General features: G+C 37.3%; 1 protein-coding gene across 1 annotated transcript in view; it reads left to right on the top strand.

Moving 5' to 3' along the window:
* Nucleotides 1-2,420: 2,420 nt before the first annotated feature.
* The window catches only part of LOC134546332 (uncharacterized), a 314,337-nt gene continuing 298,735 nt past the window's right edge, over nucleotides 2,421-18,022 (top strand). Inside the window, exon 1 of the mRNA XM_063389098.1 lies at nucleotides 2,421-2,644. Within this exon, the coding sequence (XP_063245168.1) occupies nucleotides 2,569-2,644 (76 nt within the window). The 5' untranslated portion in view covers nucleotides 2,421-2,568. The remainder of the gene's footprint in view (nucleotides 2,645-18,022) is intronic.

Consider the following 18,022-nt stretch of genomic DNA (forward strand, 5'->3'; position numbering starts at 1 on the left):
AAACGAACCATTGCTCCAACACATTGAAAAAAGTAAGGGTAGAATTAAAAAAAAATTCATAACTCCTTTAGTAGGTACACTATCACAACCGTTGAAATTGTTTGTAAATTGTATCATTTTTATATAAAACTTTTGTCTGCAAGAATGTTTCATAATATGAGCCATTGCTGCAGGGGGTTGAAAAAACAGGGATAGAATTGAAAAAAAAATCATAATTTCCGTAACATGTACACTATTAAATTCGTTCTTAATTATTGTAAAACCATAAATTATTGTCTACGACATTTTTCTGAAATAATTTTTTTATTCTATTAATCATTACTGCAAGGGGAGAAAACAAAACAAAGGTTGGAGAAAAAAAATTCGTATCTCCCTTCGTAGACACACCATCGAATCCGTTCGAATTGTTTGTAAATAAGATAATTTTTATCTAAAACTTTTGTCTGAAACAATTTTCGCTTAGACGAACCATTGCTGCAAGGGGTCAAAAAATGAGGGTTAGAATTATAAAACAATATAACTCCTTTAATATGTATACTATCAAATCCGTTCAAATTGTTTGTAAATCTTATAATTTTTATGTAAAACTTTTGTTAGAAACATTGATAAGACGAACCATTGTTGCAGGCGTTGAAAATATTAAGGGTTAGAATAAAAAGAAACCAAAAATTTCAGTACCATATACACTATAAAATCCTTTTTGTCTTATTGTAAAACCTTAAATTATTATCTACAACATTCGTCTGAAATATTTTTTAGTATGACCAATCATTACTGCAAGGGGTGTAATAAACAGGGGTTAAATGACAAAAAAAAAAATAAGGAAAAAACAAAACTCCCTTCGTAGGCACACCATCAAATTCGTTCAAATTGTCTTAAATTTTATCGCTTTTACCTAAAACTATCTTAGGAATTTTTTTTGGTAATACAAACCATTACTGCGAGGGGTTAAAATAAGAAAATAAATTATACATCCCTACCAAGTAGGTTATTTAATTATTGTTAATTTTTGTTTAAATTTTTAAACATTTATGAAAACTTTTGTCTAAAGTAATTTTTATATAACAAATTATTACAGCAAGGAGTGGAAATAGAAAGGGTAGAAATACCAAATTTCATTACTTTTTTAAATAGATATACTATAAAATATATTTTAATTTATTGTAAAACTCCTAAACTTTATCGAAAACGTTTGGCTGAAACAAGTTTTGAGGAAACGAACTTATTTCCGTAAAACAGGGGTTTAAATTTAAAAAAAGAAGCTTTCTTGTATCAAATTCGTCGGATTTATTAATAACCATCTGAATATTACCTTAAACCTTTGTCAAATAAAATTTTTTATACGACTGCGTATTAGTGCAAGGGATGAAAAATAATGCTTGGAGGTCAAAAATAACTGCATAACTCTTTTAGTGGGTATAAAATGAAATTAGTTAAGACATTCACTGCTGGATGCATTAAGTTAAAAACATTCAACATATTTTTGCTGCATAGATCTTTTTTGAATACTGGTGAACATATACGATGTTATGTAGACTACATTAAGTTGTTAAAATAAAAGGTAAGAATTTTAACGCAAACAGCAAGCAAAGAGGTCCTATCCTCCCCCGAAAAGAAATTCTGCGTACGCTATTGTTTGGCGCTGCCTCTTGAGAAGTACTTTTTTACTCATTGTGTGTACTCCACCTGGAACTGCCCTTGTGACTTGTGCTCATGTCAAAGACTGTTCAGCGTTTAGTTTAGTTTTGTTTGTTTTTGAAGTGAAACTTCTTTGCTGAAGGGGCTACAATTTTCTAGCGATACAAAAATTCCGATCGCACGAGGGGAATAGTTAGGTACGTTGTGGGCGAACCAGTAGGGGAGAAGAGTGCGTCAACAGTCAGCGGCGACACCACTCCAATGCATGCGCTAGCGGTCGAATGATAAAATATAAATAGGAGGGGGGGGGGGGGATAGGTATGTAGCGTAGGATGCTGTATGCTAGTTGTAACGGCCGGAAGGGAAGACGGCAGAGGGGACGCAGCAGTGATGCTACGGAATTCGCGTGACGCTGCTTGTGTTTGTCTTCTCCTTAGTTTTCGTTACGGCTAACTATTGATGTTACCACATTATTTCATTTAATGTAAAGTATCTACAATTTATTTATTTGTGTTTATTTGTGCAATTAACTTTATACTTTTAAGCGAATAGTGTGATTGAAAATGTAAATAATTTATCTCTGTCTATACCTAATATGCAAGAAGTTTGTCACGCGTAGTCTCCAAGCACACGCTTTTTTTCTTTGATAGTGTTTTCCGCGGCACGGTTCTGAGATGGCGGGCTGTTGGCACACCTGCAGCTGCTGCGCGCGCCGGGAGTCGCGCGGGTTGGCAGCCCTGCGGCCCCTCGGTCGCTCGGTCCTGCAGGCAGTCGCCCGGAAGCTCCTCTCCCGGATGGGTCGACGCGCGCCGCGGGACTCGTGCAGATGCGGCCGGCGTCTCCCGCGCGCCGAGTGAGCACGACTGAGTGTCGTCGCCGCGGGTAGCCAGGATGTGACTCCTCACCGCTGCACGCCGACACCGGACTATAATGGGCTGCGGGCAGAGCAAGATAGGAAGCATCTATCCGAGGAAATCGAAACATAAAAACGGGAAGAAAAGAGGCGGTGAGTGGACTACTCATTGATTACATTACGTTCTCTGTAAAAGCTGGCCAATTCTGCGGCTTAATCTCGCGATAGGTTGTTCAATTGGAATCTGGCTACTGGCTCTACGCTTCTTTCAGCACGATACAGTTTTTCATAGTCGAACAACGAATCAATTTATTTCCAGGCACTAATATATGCAAGTTATGTGCTCAAAACTTTATAAACAAAACTGAGTTTGTTATTTTTAATATTTACTGACGTTCTGCTACCGGTAATGGTTCACACACTAATGAATTTGTTAAATTCTTAAAACGACTTTACCTTTTATTTTACATCGAGCAACGAGCCTTACTTAAAGGTTACCGTGTGTTAATTAAAGTGTATTATTCCGGTAACATGCCATAAAAAACGATAGTGACTCGCTTTCGTTGAGCAGCTGTAGATCTGTTTGTTCTAATATTTCAATTGCGCAATATGTGTATGGGAACCGTCAATGAATCTATCGACTCCCTTTAGCATTAAAATTAGAATAACATTTTGGCTACCTACCAAAATGTTTTGTTTTTATTTTCACTCCTCGATATTTGAAGCGTATCTCACAGACTATAAATTTTAAAACCCGCTGTCATAAAATAAGCATTGATTGTAACTAACCGCATTTCCAGTCACGAAGTTCGTTACACCCACGTGTATAGTCTTCGAATGAAACAAATACCGCACCTATTGTAAAACCACGTATTTCGTTGTTTAGAGAGTTGTTTTTGCGTCAGCATAAAATTAAACGTAGATAAATTGTAGTCAAATTATTGTAGTCACGAGATTAATCAAGGAGCCCAACTTTTTTTTCCCGCAAGAAAGACATCGTTGATACATCTTCACGTAAACCGGCGCAGTGAAGTTTCGATGTAGTTCAATAATAAAAATTTCCTCGCCAAGTATAGTAATAATAATAACTTCTAATAGTGCCAGACGATAGTCAGCCGTGGTTGTGTGGGAGAGCACGGGAAACAAGTTGCCGGCGAGGTGGCCGGCGCGGCGGGTCGCTCGATACAGCCTGGCCACACGGCGCGCCCTCACCCGGGGTCGCGCAGCTGCCCTGTCCAGGTGTCGCGGCTCGTGCCAGCCGGGTAGGGGCTGCCGCAGTCGCCACGTGCGGCCGTGAAGCTTCTTTGATGAGGGCAGGGGCGCAACAACAGGGGGGGGGGCAAGGGTATTTTGCCCCCCCCCCCTTCTGAAACCTTTGAAGTGGGGGCAAACGGGGGCAGAGAAAATGCTGTGTAATCAATTTTTAGATAATAAAACTGCTTAAATAGCACCATTTTCCACCTTGAAATACAAATTCGCTTCAATAGAGGGGATCGATGATTCTTTTTAAATAGGTATATTGCCCCCCCTTTGGAAATTTAGTTGTTGTGCCCCTGGCTGAGGGGGCTACAATTTTCGAGCGTTACGAAAATTCCGATCGCACGAGGGCAATAGTTGGGTATGTTGTTGGGAAACCGGTAGAGGAGGAGAATGCGTCTGCGGCGACGCCACTCGAACGCATTAATTAACGGTCGAATGGGAAAACGTAAAAAAAAAGGGCGGGGGGGGGGGGGGGGGAGAGAGGTTGCGATAGGTACGTAGCGTACATGCTAGTTGAAACGGTCGGAACGGGAGACGGCAGGGCGAGGTGGAAATGACGCAGCAGTGATGCTACGAAACTCTCGTAACTCTGCTTGTGTTTCCTCAGATTTTTTTTTTGAGATCATACCCGCATCCTTACTATTCTCAATTATTAATATTCAATGAAAATACTAATAATTCATGTATATATATGCAAGATGCAGAAGTTTAACTTCTGTCGCGCGTGGACTCCACGCACAAACGTTTTTTTAAGCTGGTGTCGTGAGTGCGGCACCGAACATGTATTTTATTTTAGAACGACCTAGGCTTTGATAAAGAATATGAATACGTTTTGAAGAGAGATAACCTCAAGCAGGGGTGTACGCAAGGGGAGGGGAGTAAATATAATGGGATATATCCCCCCCTCCCCGAAATTCTAAAAAAAACTCCTTAAAATAATATTATTCCATCAACAAAATAAAATTATTTAAAAGCAAAAAGCAGGCAAAAAGGTTATATCTCCCCTCCTCCCCTCCTCCCATCCTCCCCTCCTCCCCTCCACCCCTCCTCGCCTCCTCCCCTCCTCCCCTCCTAGAAATAAAAACCTGCCTACACTCTGTAATAATGTATGGATAACATTGGTACGGTTAAAACGATTTTGTGAATAATAAGTTAATTAAGAAGAGTGTTTATGGTCGTTGCCAGTAAGCTGTTTACCATTAAAAAAATTAACTGTCGATTGTATCGGGAAAGAACACTAGCAACTCGTCGACGCAAAAAAAAAAAAAACACTCCCGTGCAAGCGTGATCGTCGCGTCACAAGCTCGGCGAGTGCTGATTTCACTGGGCGAGTCATGCTATGTAGAGTGTTACCTTCAGGATTAATTTTTATTATTAAATCACGTTCCCTTCTAACTCTATTGATGGTGAAATCACAAGGGCGAGACTCGAGTAAATATTCATTTTTATTTTATTTCTTACATTAACGTATGTCACATATATGACGTACCTATGTATGTGCGTCAAAGTTATCAGATGCGACGGACTCTGGGTTTTGAAAGTCTCACCCCTCACCCCCTCCCACCATATCAAGTTGCGTGCGCTATGTTACTGAAATGAACACCAGAGTTTTGTTTTCGAAGTTTGGTAAAATAATAATATCTCCTTTATTTTAAATTTCTGTTTACTATATACGTTTGTAACATTTTTGAAATACGTTCTCTACACAAGGAATTTTCAACAAAAAAAAACAATTGTCGAACAAATCAATTAAATCCTAAAACATTGATTGCTGTCGAATATGAGGTGCAATTGTAATGCAAGAACAATTGTATACATAGTTGTTTATTTCTGTTTGTCGCGCTGTTTAAAACCGCTATGTTGGCAATAATGAGATACTTGGCTATCGTACCGTGTTATTCAGGTCACTTCCAGAATTATTTGGTTTTTATTAGACCATGCAAGCCGAAATTTAAATAAAAAATATATTTATTTATACAATTTCTTTTCTTCAGTTGTTTTTCGAGACTTTAATTTCGATAAAATTGCAGCAATGGTGCACGCAAGAAATGAGAAGCGTAGACCGTTATTATACGTAACTGGCTGGAGCCAAGTGAGCTGCGAGAGCATGTCAGAGCGATTATACAAGGCAACTTTGTTCGCAGTGACAGGGCCGTTGTTAGAAATTAAGGACAAGAAAAGGGGGGTCCTCACCTCATTTCCTAATGTACACATTTTCAAACCCCACAATTTAAATAAAAACATATAGTAATGGTGACTGCCGACAGAAGTGTAAACTTAAAACTTATAAATAACTGTGTTCTGGTTTTGAATTTTTAAAATAATTATAGGCTGAATAATTAAATTATCATAATTTGTAAATTTGAATTATTAACATTACTCTTATTTTCACATCTATTGGCACTCCGAACAATAACTAAATACATTTGTTTCACACTTATTTACATCAGATACTGAGATAACATAAATTACGTAATGATGATAGCATGACATCATTATGATCTCCCTTAAGTGAATTTTACATACCGATTACATAGTAATGATCCTCAGTTTAATCGATTAAATCAGGCGTATAATAATAATGATAATAATAATAATTTAAAATGTCTAGCGATTCAGGTTTGAATCCCACTCGGATAATTTTATTTATTTTTAATAAAATAATAAATAACAAAAAAGGACTCGAGTATTATTATGATAATTATTTATGAAATCATAATTATTAAGTTATAAATATATAATAGAATAATTCAATGTGACCCAAATACAAAAAAAAATTATAAATCATTAATCGACATAGTCGGGATCCCAACCTAGTTCCTACTGCTCGCCAGTTTAATGCACTATTCTCAACGCTATAGAACCGATTCGTATTAAGGTTTTTCAGTAAGTATATACAAGGTAGTCGTAAACCACGCCTCTACAAATGACATTGCATTATGTCGAATATTTAAGGGAGAAGGGATAAAAGGTCACGATCACATGTAAAATTATTACGTACGCAGTTGGCGGTTATATAAAAGTTGGACTCTATATTATTGGCTATAAAATATATCCATTTTTTATTTTCTTGTTTCACTTTTCGTAAGGTAATTGTAAACAATTACTTTTAAATTAAGAAATTTGAAAAAAAAAAAATCTGAGTTGATACATTTTGAAAAGCTGTAGTTCAGAAACTATTGGGTCCACAGAAACGGTTCTAAGCTCAAATTGTAGAAATTTTAGTCAATATTAAAAAAGTTTGCATAGTTATAATTGAAAACTATTCCTTTAGGATTTTTTGTTGGGCGAGTGTTTCAGAAGATTTCATACCGATTTTCTCAGCTCTCTATACCTCGATTTCTATAAATACCAGTATGATGTCAACATGATATCATTTATCCTTGCATAATTTTTTAGTCACAACAGATGTCAGTGGTATGTAAAAAATACGTAAAAATTCATTACCTAGCTATGACTTGTCACTGATGTCAGACATAGGTAATGTGTTCAATGGGCAATGCACAGTATACAAAAATTAAACTTTTCACGTGGTCAATTTTACTTCACTTACTGCTACTACAGCATGTCGGTGACGCGAACTCACAAAATTTTACCCATCCAAAAAGAGTCCAACACGCACTTGATACAGTCGAGTATATACAATGTATTTGTGTATATATGCGTATACATGTACACAGGCGGCTTTACGTCGCCAGTCTGGCACAACACGTCACTAGCATGTCGGTGACGCGAATCCATAAGGTTTGCCCCTACCAAAAATCGTTCAAAGCGGTTCAAGAAGTTTTCATTTCAATGATATTAAATACTGTAACCGTTAATATAGCCATAACTGTAAATGTGATCTGCATGATCACGTAACATGAAAGGTTTTCCATGAATAATTTTATCAATATACTTTAGTCCTGACAGAAGAAACTAATGAATTAAAAAAAAAGTGTGCGTGGAGTCCACGCGTGACAGAAGTGAATCTTCTTGTTTATTAGGTATAGAGATAAATTATTAGTAGTTTTTAATTGAATAAGTGACAATAATTGAAAATAGTTAGTATGCGGGTATGACCTCAAATGAAATATGAGAATAAACCGCCAAAAGAGGCGCCAAAAATGCCAGTGAATGAATGCGAGAGTACAGGGCGCAGAAAAAAACTTTTTTTTTCGAGATCATACCCGCATTCTATTTTCAATTATTGTCTCTTGCTTAATGAAAAACTACCAATAATTTATCTCTATCTATACCTAATAAGCAAGAAGTTTCCCTCTGTCTTGCGTGGACTCCACGCAGACTGTTTTTTTTTTTTTAAATTCATGAGTTTCTTCTGTTAGGACTATAATTATAAGTTTATTGATAAAATAATTAATGGAAAACCTTTAAAGTTATGTTATTATGCAGATCAAATTTACAGTTATGGCTATGTTAACGGTTACATTCTTTAATATTATTTTTGAAATTGTGGGGTTGGCAATTGTGTAGATACATTAGGTAACTAGGGGACACCCTATTTCTTATTTTCTATCAAAGGCCCTGTCACTGTGAACAAAGTTGTCTTGTATAATATCACAAGTATATAGGTTCTTTTGATATTTAAAATCACAGTGTTCACATACTAAAAATTAATTACACTTATAAATCTAACCTCTTTTAAGTCTATATGTCTTTTCTTACATTTTAAATTACACTATTCATATTCAAATGAATGATACTTATAAAGTTAATTGCAAAAATCAATAACTCGTTTCCACACGAATAAATTATTTGTAGACACTTTAAATAAAATAAATATGGTAGCGTCAATTGTTAGCCGTTACGAAAACTGCAGAGTAGACAAACACAAGCAGCGTTACGAGAGTTCCGTAACACCACTGCTGCGTCATTTCTAATTCTTCCCTACCGTCTCCCCATTCAGCCGTTACAACTAGCGTATAGCATGCTCCGCTACGTACCTATTTCCCCCCTCCTTTTGCCGTCTTCCCATTCGACCGCTAGCGCATGCTTTGGAGTGGCGTCGCCTCTGACACTCTCCTCCTCTACCGGTTCCCCCACCTCGTACCCGACTATTCCCCTCATGCGATCGGAATTTTCATAACGCTTAAAAACGGTTTCACAAAAATCTATAAACTCAACCCCCCACCCCAAACTCCATTGGACGGCCCTGCGCAGCGAGTTGCTTCGCGGGAGTAGCTAGTGTAAGTGACGCATTAGCGTGTACTGCAATCCCTGCGTGACGACTGAGACCTTCATTTTATTAAATTTTAATTCCTGTAGGAGTTTCAGTATTTACCAGTTTTATCCTACTTAAAAGTGAAGTTATTACGGGCGAAGTTCCTCCTATTGTTCCTATTTGCCTACTGCAATTTTTTTAATTGAAAAAAAATAGGCTATATGATGAAAGTGTATAATTTATTTGAATCACGGTTAATGGGGCATGTAACTTGTTCACATCTAGTGACTACTAAGTTGGAGATTTAAGTTAGTGTTTTTCCCTGTCCAGGAACGATGAAAAAAATATATAAACGCCAAGTAGACAATTTTGTTTTATTTAGATGTTCATTCGCTTCTAGGAGGTGGTAAAAACAGATAAGTAAAGGAGTGCAAGAGAGAGGAGAAGAATGGATCAGAGTGAAAGTTGTGGAATGGTGGAGGCACAGATGAATATGGAGGCATTTTACTTTGCTGATCCGGCCGCAGGCTGAAAGTTGAGGATCATGATGATGATGATGATATTTCACTTATGCAATATTAATTTTGGAGGAAAGTGAAAACTTAATAGGTCTAGTTTATATATTGAGAAAAAAATAATACTATAAAAACTGTCATTTTTAAGGTTTATTGTAATAGTTCACGAGTATTATAAATTCTTCTCTAGTACTAAATCACCTGATTAATTTTTTGTCTTAACTTACTTTGCAAGAGTACAACAAGCCGAAACGTAATTAAAAGAAAAGTAAATTGTATCTTTTATTAAAAATTACTTCCCTATATTTTTACAGCTAAGGAATTTTTATTCTTTGTATACAAAGAAGGCGGAAACTCAAGTTGTAATATTTAGTTTCGTCCGTATACCGCGAAAGGCAATGGCATAACATCGCAGAATCATCCTGCTTCGGCGAGTACAGGCCCGTCACGGCTTCACCGCCGTGGGTCCTGTGCTCCCGACACACAGGACTGGGCAACACGAGTCATCATCATCAACTTTGCCGTTTTGAAATCATTTTGTATGCTATGTTTGAGTGAACGCTTTAGTCATTAAAAGACTCGTAAAATAATTTTCACTTAAAATTTATAAGGATTAGCACACTGAATGGAAATATAAATATTTAAAACTTACAATATTTATTAACGAAGTTTCAACATATGCACATATATCGACGGAAACTTAAGGAACAAAGGTAGGAACATAAGTAGACAGTCATTAATTAAATGAAATTAAGCGTAACAATGTAGCCTTGCTATAATCAGATGAACATTTTAGCTGGCATAACATGTATTTATTGGGAAAAAAAATAGTGAGCGTCTTTCAGTATTCGCCAGTGATGTGTAAACATCTAACCTCGTTAACGAGCAAATTCATGTGTCCTCATGTTCTTCATGTTGCAAATAAACTTATATGGAACTCGGACACGAAATTTAAAGTATTTCTTCTTTAAAATAATGCCGAGTGTGATAAATATACCGAAAAATAAAATATTCGCTCTTCAAAAACATACCGAAATTTCGAGACGCAATTGCACGGTTACTTTCTGCGCCCGCCGCTATAATTCGCTGCCTGATTCGTAAACGATGCTTGCCACCATCATGCTCTTGTAGCAGCACGACTCCGATAAAAGACTTGAAAAAATTCCTAAACCCCGTCTTTGGACCTGATTTTCGACAAGGAATTTTATTAATATACTGCCCATCTTTTTAAAATTTCCTAAACAGTTAATACTACGAAGTTTCAGCACACTATAGAAGTTATACTTCTAAGACATTACTAAAATATTAACCGGAAACATTAAAAAATACACTAAAATATGTTTGTATATTTGTTTTTGCCTAAACGACTGAAATTGGCCTGAAAATTCTTTCTACAAACAAACCTTAACAATATTGAGTTGATTAAACATTATTATTACATAATATTATATTATTAGAAAGTGTAAAAAAAATTTCCATTGGCGAGATTTGAAGCACGTTGCTTAAGGTTTTCAACCGCGGGCTCTACTGCTGCGCTACCGAACACATTGGCATAAAACAAGGATAATATGTATTATAATCATTGTAATGCCTGTTTTCTTAAGGTTTTAATGCTTAAGATTACTTTTTACTGTGACTATTTTAGTTCAGGAAATATATTCCAAGGTAGTTTTACTATCATAATAATTCATTTGGCACACCAATACGTTTGTTTACGGAAGTGACTATATACGGGTTACATGTGGGTCTGCCATCTTTGTGACACATTTCCGTTTATTGACTTCTGTTCCATTTCTACGAAATCAGTCCTGCGAAATGTCGTATACGGAGAGCTAAAATGTTATAACCTTATAAGATGGCTAATGCCATTTATAGAGGTAAAAAATTATGTCTGTCACAATTGCCCTAGTACACCAAAAGGACATGTGAAGTATGCGCGGTATCGCAAGTGCGTACTTGAATTCCAACACGGTCTGAAGAACGTGTACTCTGAATCATGTGCGTTTTTCATTTATTGCGCATTGTGTTTTTGCATTGGCTGGTCATAGTTTATAAAATAGGCGTGAGACCAGTGTCACTCCAAATGCAACATGTCGCAACTTCGCCGCACGACTTTAGCTGGAAAAATGATCCGTCGCGTCAACCACGTGACCTCAGACCAATCAGAAGGGCCGAAAAATTCAATCCGTCCCTCAAAAGCGTCCAAAACTTTGACTTTCGACGAACGGACTAATGAAATTATAACCTCCTAAATGTTAGCAAGGTATTGTCGGCAAACTATCTTAAAAAGTTTTGAAGTTTTTTATTTGCTTGGTTGCTTCCATTTATTGCTTTTAACTTACGCTGCAACTCATATTAAATTGTGAAGTTTAATACAAAATTAATTAAGAATGGTGAAACTAAAACCAGTTAGAATAAATATCAGGGAAAAATTAGTATAATGATATATAAGTATTTAACTTTCATGATCGTAAATCTAATCTACCTATGATAGTGATGAAGGTGATGAATCGTTTCTAACCCATTACTGTGTGTCATGAGCGCAGACAACACTACGGTGGTGACAACCGTCACGTCCCTGTGCTCGCCGAAGCAGTATGAGTCTGCGATGGTCCACCATTGCCTTCCGCGGGATGAAGCTGTAAGGGACATCACAAAAAACCAGTCCTGAATGTCAGGGAGAAGGTTTGGAAAACCCCTTCGCCGGCCGGGAATCGAACCCGAGCGCCTTTCACACCAGCCAGACCCACTAGCCACTACACCAAGTGGGCGGACTGAATCTACCTGTACGAGAGACATTGTCTCCACTATTTAAGCCTTCTAGTCTGTTGGCAACATGAGCATTAAGAGTATTTGACGGACGGATGATCGCACGCAGCAGCACCGCGGCTGGCAGCAGTCGCCGGGTACCAAGTCAAGTTGTGAGTACATTTTTTCAAGTCACTTGCGAAGTGCATGCGAAGGTCTTGCAGCCATAAATACAGCTATCGGATTTCCCGTTTTTTTTCCACGTATTTAATGAAATGAAGCAAATACATTTAACATTTTTTTTGACGTGACAACGTCTAATAAATCGATGAACGCCGGCTGCACGCATGAAAAAAGTGTCCCAATACGGATGTATCACTACGAATGTGTCCTGTTTGCTCATTGTACGCATGCGTGGCATCTCTCTTCCACTCGATTGGAAAAACCATCGATTTGACTTTTCAATCATATTTTCGTCGTTTAAATTATTAATATTATGTAATTTAACGATCATCCACCGATTTTCAGCACAATCGGTACGGTTATTTAAAAGTAATGTTGAATATTCAAATACGTTTTGAACCAACAATGGTGTTCTACAGTTACACATAATAATTGAAATTACACCCGGGATCTTTTGCACAATGTTTTAAAAAATATTGTAACACATTATAAATAAGTTTGGTGTATTTGGGATGCGTTATAAAATCGTGTTATAAAAACGAATAATATTATTCCCCTACCGTGAACAAAATTTTTATAAATGTGTATAGACCATCTGAAACAATTATTTTTCAAGTATGGCCTCGTGGCCGTGCAATCAGCATCGCTAAAAAAATTTTATTCCTCAAAGAATATAATATTTTTAATGCCTAAATGGTTTTGTTGCAAAAACCTATTACGGCTCAGTCTCAGGCCGAATATGATATTTCCTTTTCTTCTGGATCAATATTTTCATCAATGTTTTGTTATGACGTTGTCACGTTAAACTATCGTCCGTAAACTGACTTTACAGACAACCAATTGTTTTTTTGTGGGACATGCGCCATTTCTGTTTTACACTGTGCGTCACAGAGAAACCTCAAGAACGGACAAAGAGAAGAATAAACAAACAGGCAGAAAACAAGCCCAAATCAGCCGATGTCAAAAGTTAAATGCATAAAGAATTCCTTATAAGGAATTAGTCGGGAAAATATCTCAGCAAAGACGAACACAGCGGGCTGACGACTAGACATTTACAGCCCGACTAGTCTGATTTTGGCTTCTTTTCTGTTGTTTGTGTATTTATCTATTTGTCCTTTCTTGAGGTTTCTCTATGGCATACAGTGTAAACCAGAACTGACGTCTGTCCAAAAGCCATTGCATTGCCTACCCACTGCAAGAATCATTTAAAGAACGTAATGCGAGTAGAAAACTCTACAATCACGGCACTTAATTTATTTCCTAATTAAAAAATTACACAAGACATTCTTTACATTTTTTAATACAAAAACTACTTCCGTAATGGTTATTCGCCATGAAAGAGACAGCGAGATTAATTTATTTATATACACACAATTGACATGTTCCAGAAAAAAAATACGAAAATGGACTGAACGGAACTACGAGCCGAAACACACCAGGTTTATGCTGTTATAAATATCGTATCGCCAAATACACATGTATTTCACGAAAACGTTTCGCGTCAAAATATTTCTCAAACTACTGCAGCTATCACCGTTCTGTCAAGATCTGCTATAATCGTGTTTGACCAGGTTTGCCACATGTCTGGAAAAATATAAAAAGTAGTCAGTGAAAATTTCGAACTGTCGGGGAAAACAATCACATAACTCAAAACTGTTTTCTCGCAAGCATGATACGTACCTAACAGAAATAAACAGGCGGGCATTGGCGTTTGGCACAGCCTAAGACTGTTGCCAACTGCAGGTTGGCAGCAGTTGCGGACTGCAGGATTTTTTTCATTCGCGCTGTGAATGTAACTTGCAACATATCATCCGGGTGTCTCCCTCCCCTCTCCTCGTCATTCTCAGCATTGTGTTTACACTTGAAAACGATAATGAAAAACACTCGTTTTAACCACTCGCACAAAGTATTTTTTTTCTGTACTTTCACAAGAGATTACTTTGGAAACCAGTTGTCAAGAAATACTTTGTAATATTTTAACGTCGTACAACACATGACTATTGTTATTTTTGCATATATGAAATGCGTTTTTCGAGTTAATACTGAGTATTTCTTACGAACATTGTCGCATGATTTTATATTTTAATATTTTTAAACCATGGAAAAATAATTGAATATTTAATCTTTGAAATTTCATTTGTTTTATTTGCTTATTTGTGTGCGTAGTTAACACTGGAAAGCTATTCAGGGAACGGTTTTCAAATAACTTTAATCATTGGAGGTACTGGGGCAACACTAACCATAAATTCCCGGGTAAGAATCCGAACTTTGAACACTTTTTTTATAGTGATACAGTTGTTTTCATGTAAATTTTTGCAAATGTACAAATATTTGTAATTTTACATAAATAATTCTGTTCCATTTACAAAAAATAATACAGTGCAGTGGGTATTTTTTTATTATTAAATACTGCTGAACGTCTCTGACGTCGAGTTCATCAGAGACAGGCAATAGGTAGGGACCGGAAAAATTTGCGAGTTAATTAACCTCATAGGATAGATCCACAGACTTTAAATAATACTTATTGGCTTTTCACTCGCGAGACGTCTCAACTAGGTTGTTCGTAATTTGGCACTTTCTTGGTTTAGGGTTTCCCATTGGCTTACTGTTCCCCAGATAAAACGTGGGCCAATCGCAAAAGCGGTATGAAGGCATACTTGTTTGGATATTAGCCTATCGCAAAATGAATCCGCGATTTTTTCCGGTCTCAAGTGGTAGGTTGAGACGACGAAATTTATGTTTGGTTTGGTGAACCGAGATGCCCCGGAATTACAACCCCCACCAATCTACGTTTACCATTTGAGTGGAAACCCAGGTCAGACCCGGTGGCGGACTCAGCCTAGAGTCATGCGAGGGGCGAATGACCAGAGTTTTGGGTCGTGTTGAAAATTTCCCAGCAAAAAGGTAGGTGAAAAAAAAACACTTAATGGCGCCGTCTGCCCGGGCACACATAAGGTGCGCAGACCTTCAGGAAAAACAACGCAGTTTAAAAACTACTCAATATATCCGAATGGGGTCTGTTACGAACAGCATTTAAGAATTCGCCGAAGGCTGAAAAGTTCTTGTGATTTCGGATTAAGTTTTGAAACTATTTTTTAGAAGAGTTAAAATGGCTAAAAGGGTGTTTTCAGAGCAATTTTAAGGCATAAAACAACAGGTAGCAGATTCTTGAAAGCACTTATGTGACTTGCATTACACCCTTACCTTCATTTCAATGCCATATAAAGTTACGGTCACCGCTCAAATTTCACAGTTGTCCTATAGATGACGAGAAGACTGCGCACCAGTTCACAGCCTTGCGCTTAGAGGCGACACCACGCTAGAAGCACCAGCGAGTGTCGCGCTTATCACCCCGCCTCACCAACTCACATACACACCGACTAGACGGGCCTCTTAAAACGATATTTTTATGCATTTATAAAGCCTATAAAACTTTAAAAAAAAACTGAGTTTTTAGTACTCGTCAGAGATGTGTAACATTTAACCCCAGTAACAGGCAAATTCATGTATTCTCATGTTGCAAATACACTTATAATACGAAACTCGGACACGAAATACAACGTAGAATTCTTCAAAATAATGCCGAGCGTGATAAATATACGCATTTTGTGTTTACAAATACATTCGCTGCCGGAGCAGCCACGTCAACTATCCAATCATTCCATTTGCAGAGCGAAAGGTTTGACTATATAATGAAACGGCTCCGATAAAAGTGAAAAAGACTTGAAAAAATTACTAAAACCCGGCTTTGGACCTGATTTTCAACAAGAAAACGTATTTAAATACTGCTTATCTTGTTAAAATTCATTGAACAGTTTATACTATAAAGTTTCCCTTTGGCTTTGTTAACTCTGGTTCACGCCTTCTGCCACTAATGGCAGCACCGTGGTTGTTACACATTTCCGTTGCTTGACTGCCGTCACATTCACGAAATCACTCCCACCGAATGCCGTGTACCGAGAGCTAAGATGTTACACACAAATATCGAACTCACGTGAAAGGCCAGGTGCGGGTTGCAGCACCACCACTCGCCAGATCCTACCCGGCGTTGAACTGGGATCGTCCTTCAATAGCACGTATAACATAATTTTGTGTGTTTTACAAATCATTTCTTTGGAGACTAGTTCTCAATATTACCTTTTGTAATACTGTATATAACTTTAATCGTACACCATCCTTTCAAATACTTTTATTTTGTACATACGATAGATAAGCTGTTCACTTAAATATTTGGGAATGACTTGCTTTTTCGGATAAAAATGGTAGTTTTTATTTATTATATCGTAATGCATTGTATAATCAACACTTATTTATTTGTAGCGCTATAGAATGATTATTTCGGCAGCAAATCTCTACAGATTACGTTTGTAATACTTGTCAAAAATATGTTAGGTACTTTATTGTAAACAGAAGCAGGGAGACTCAGAGTTCAATTGGTGAACAACTTTGAAGCAAATGGGTTTTGAAAAATAGCTTTCAAACGTCTCCTTTGATGAAGTGGGCGTTTCCCGGCTTTGAAATTTGCAATTTTTGATTAAGACGAAAGGCGTAAAATCCGGTTCATTTTTACTTCCTGATACTTTTCATGCGAGGCCGTACTTAAACTGTAGACTTGCTTTAAACAAGTTGATGAAGAATAAAGGCCCTGCCTACCTGGCCATACACGGCTGTAGAAAAAAAAAGAAAACACGTGATTTGAAAACGGGTAAAGGTATCCGAGCTGTGCCCGTTTGCGAAAATGCATTTAGGAATATGCCGAGGGCGGATGAGTAGGTAGTTATGTTTCCGTATTTCGTTTTTCAACTGTGTTTTATAAGAGAGAAATAATGGCTAAAACACGTGTTTTCAGTATAATATTTAGGTATGAAATTTCCAGTACAGATTCTTGAAAATATTCGAGGTATTCGCAGTACAATTTTTACTTCCTTTCTCAACCATATAATGAATGTTGTGGTTACCAGTCGAATTTCACAGTTGCCCTTTACACTACGAGAAGACTGCGCGCTAATTCAGAGTCTTGCACTTGGATGCGATACTGCGCTAGAAGGACAAGCTAGCGTTGCACACATCATCCAGTCTCACAACAAAAGTTCACCTATGACCAGGCTTCAGTCCAGATGCGTCTCGTCTGCTTGTCGACAATTTTTTTTGCCTCATTCGACCTTGAGAGTCACATCCTTGGCGAAGCACCTACTTACTCCCGCAGGTCTCCAAATACGAAAATAAACTAGGATAAAAAAATAGCAGCAAGTTCCCCTGGAGACATGCCATCAAGATCCCGCTCGGATATAAGAAACATTTAAGCTGTTGCCGTATCTTTGACGCAACGAAAGATTGTAGAAAAGAAACCCAGTTATTTTAAATCACTTGCAGAGTTAATTAGTAAAATTTGCCGTATTAACTTTACAGCTGAAACTGCATGCTCTAGCTGCTAACGATAAAAAAAAATCTCAACCGAACCTTCATGACGGCTCGTATCTCCAATTTGAAATTTGGGGTTTGAAGCTACAACGTTTTGACTGCGTTCATTTTCACAATGCCAAGAACCTTTGTATGTAAGGATTGATGCCGTTGGCTTGGAGACCGGTAGTGTGAAAGTATGTTTAATTTTAATTAGAATAAGTGCGCTAAAATATATATTTCGGAACTCACGAATAGTGTCTT

This window comes from Bacillus rossius, chromosome 1 (genome assembly GCF_032445375.1).
Source record: "Bacillus rossius redtenbacheri isolate Brsri chromosome 1, Brsri_v3, whole genome shotgun sequence".
Lineage (NCBI taxonomy): Eukaryota > Metazoa > Arthropoda > Insecta > Phasmatodea > Bacillidae > Bacillus > Bacillus rossius.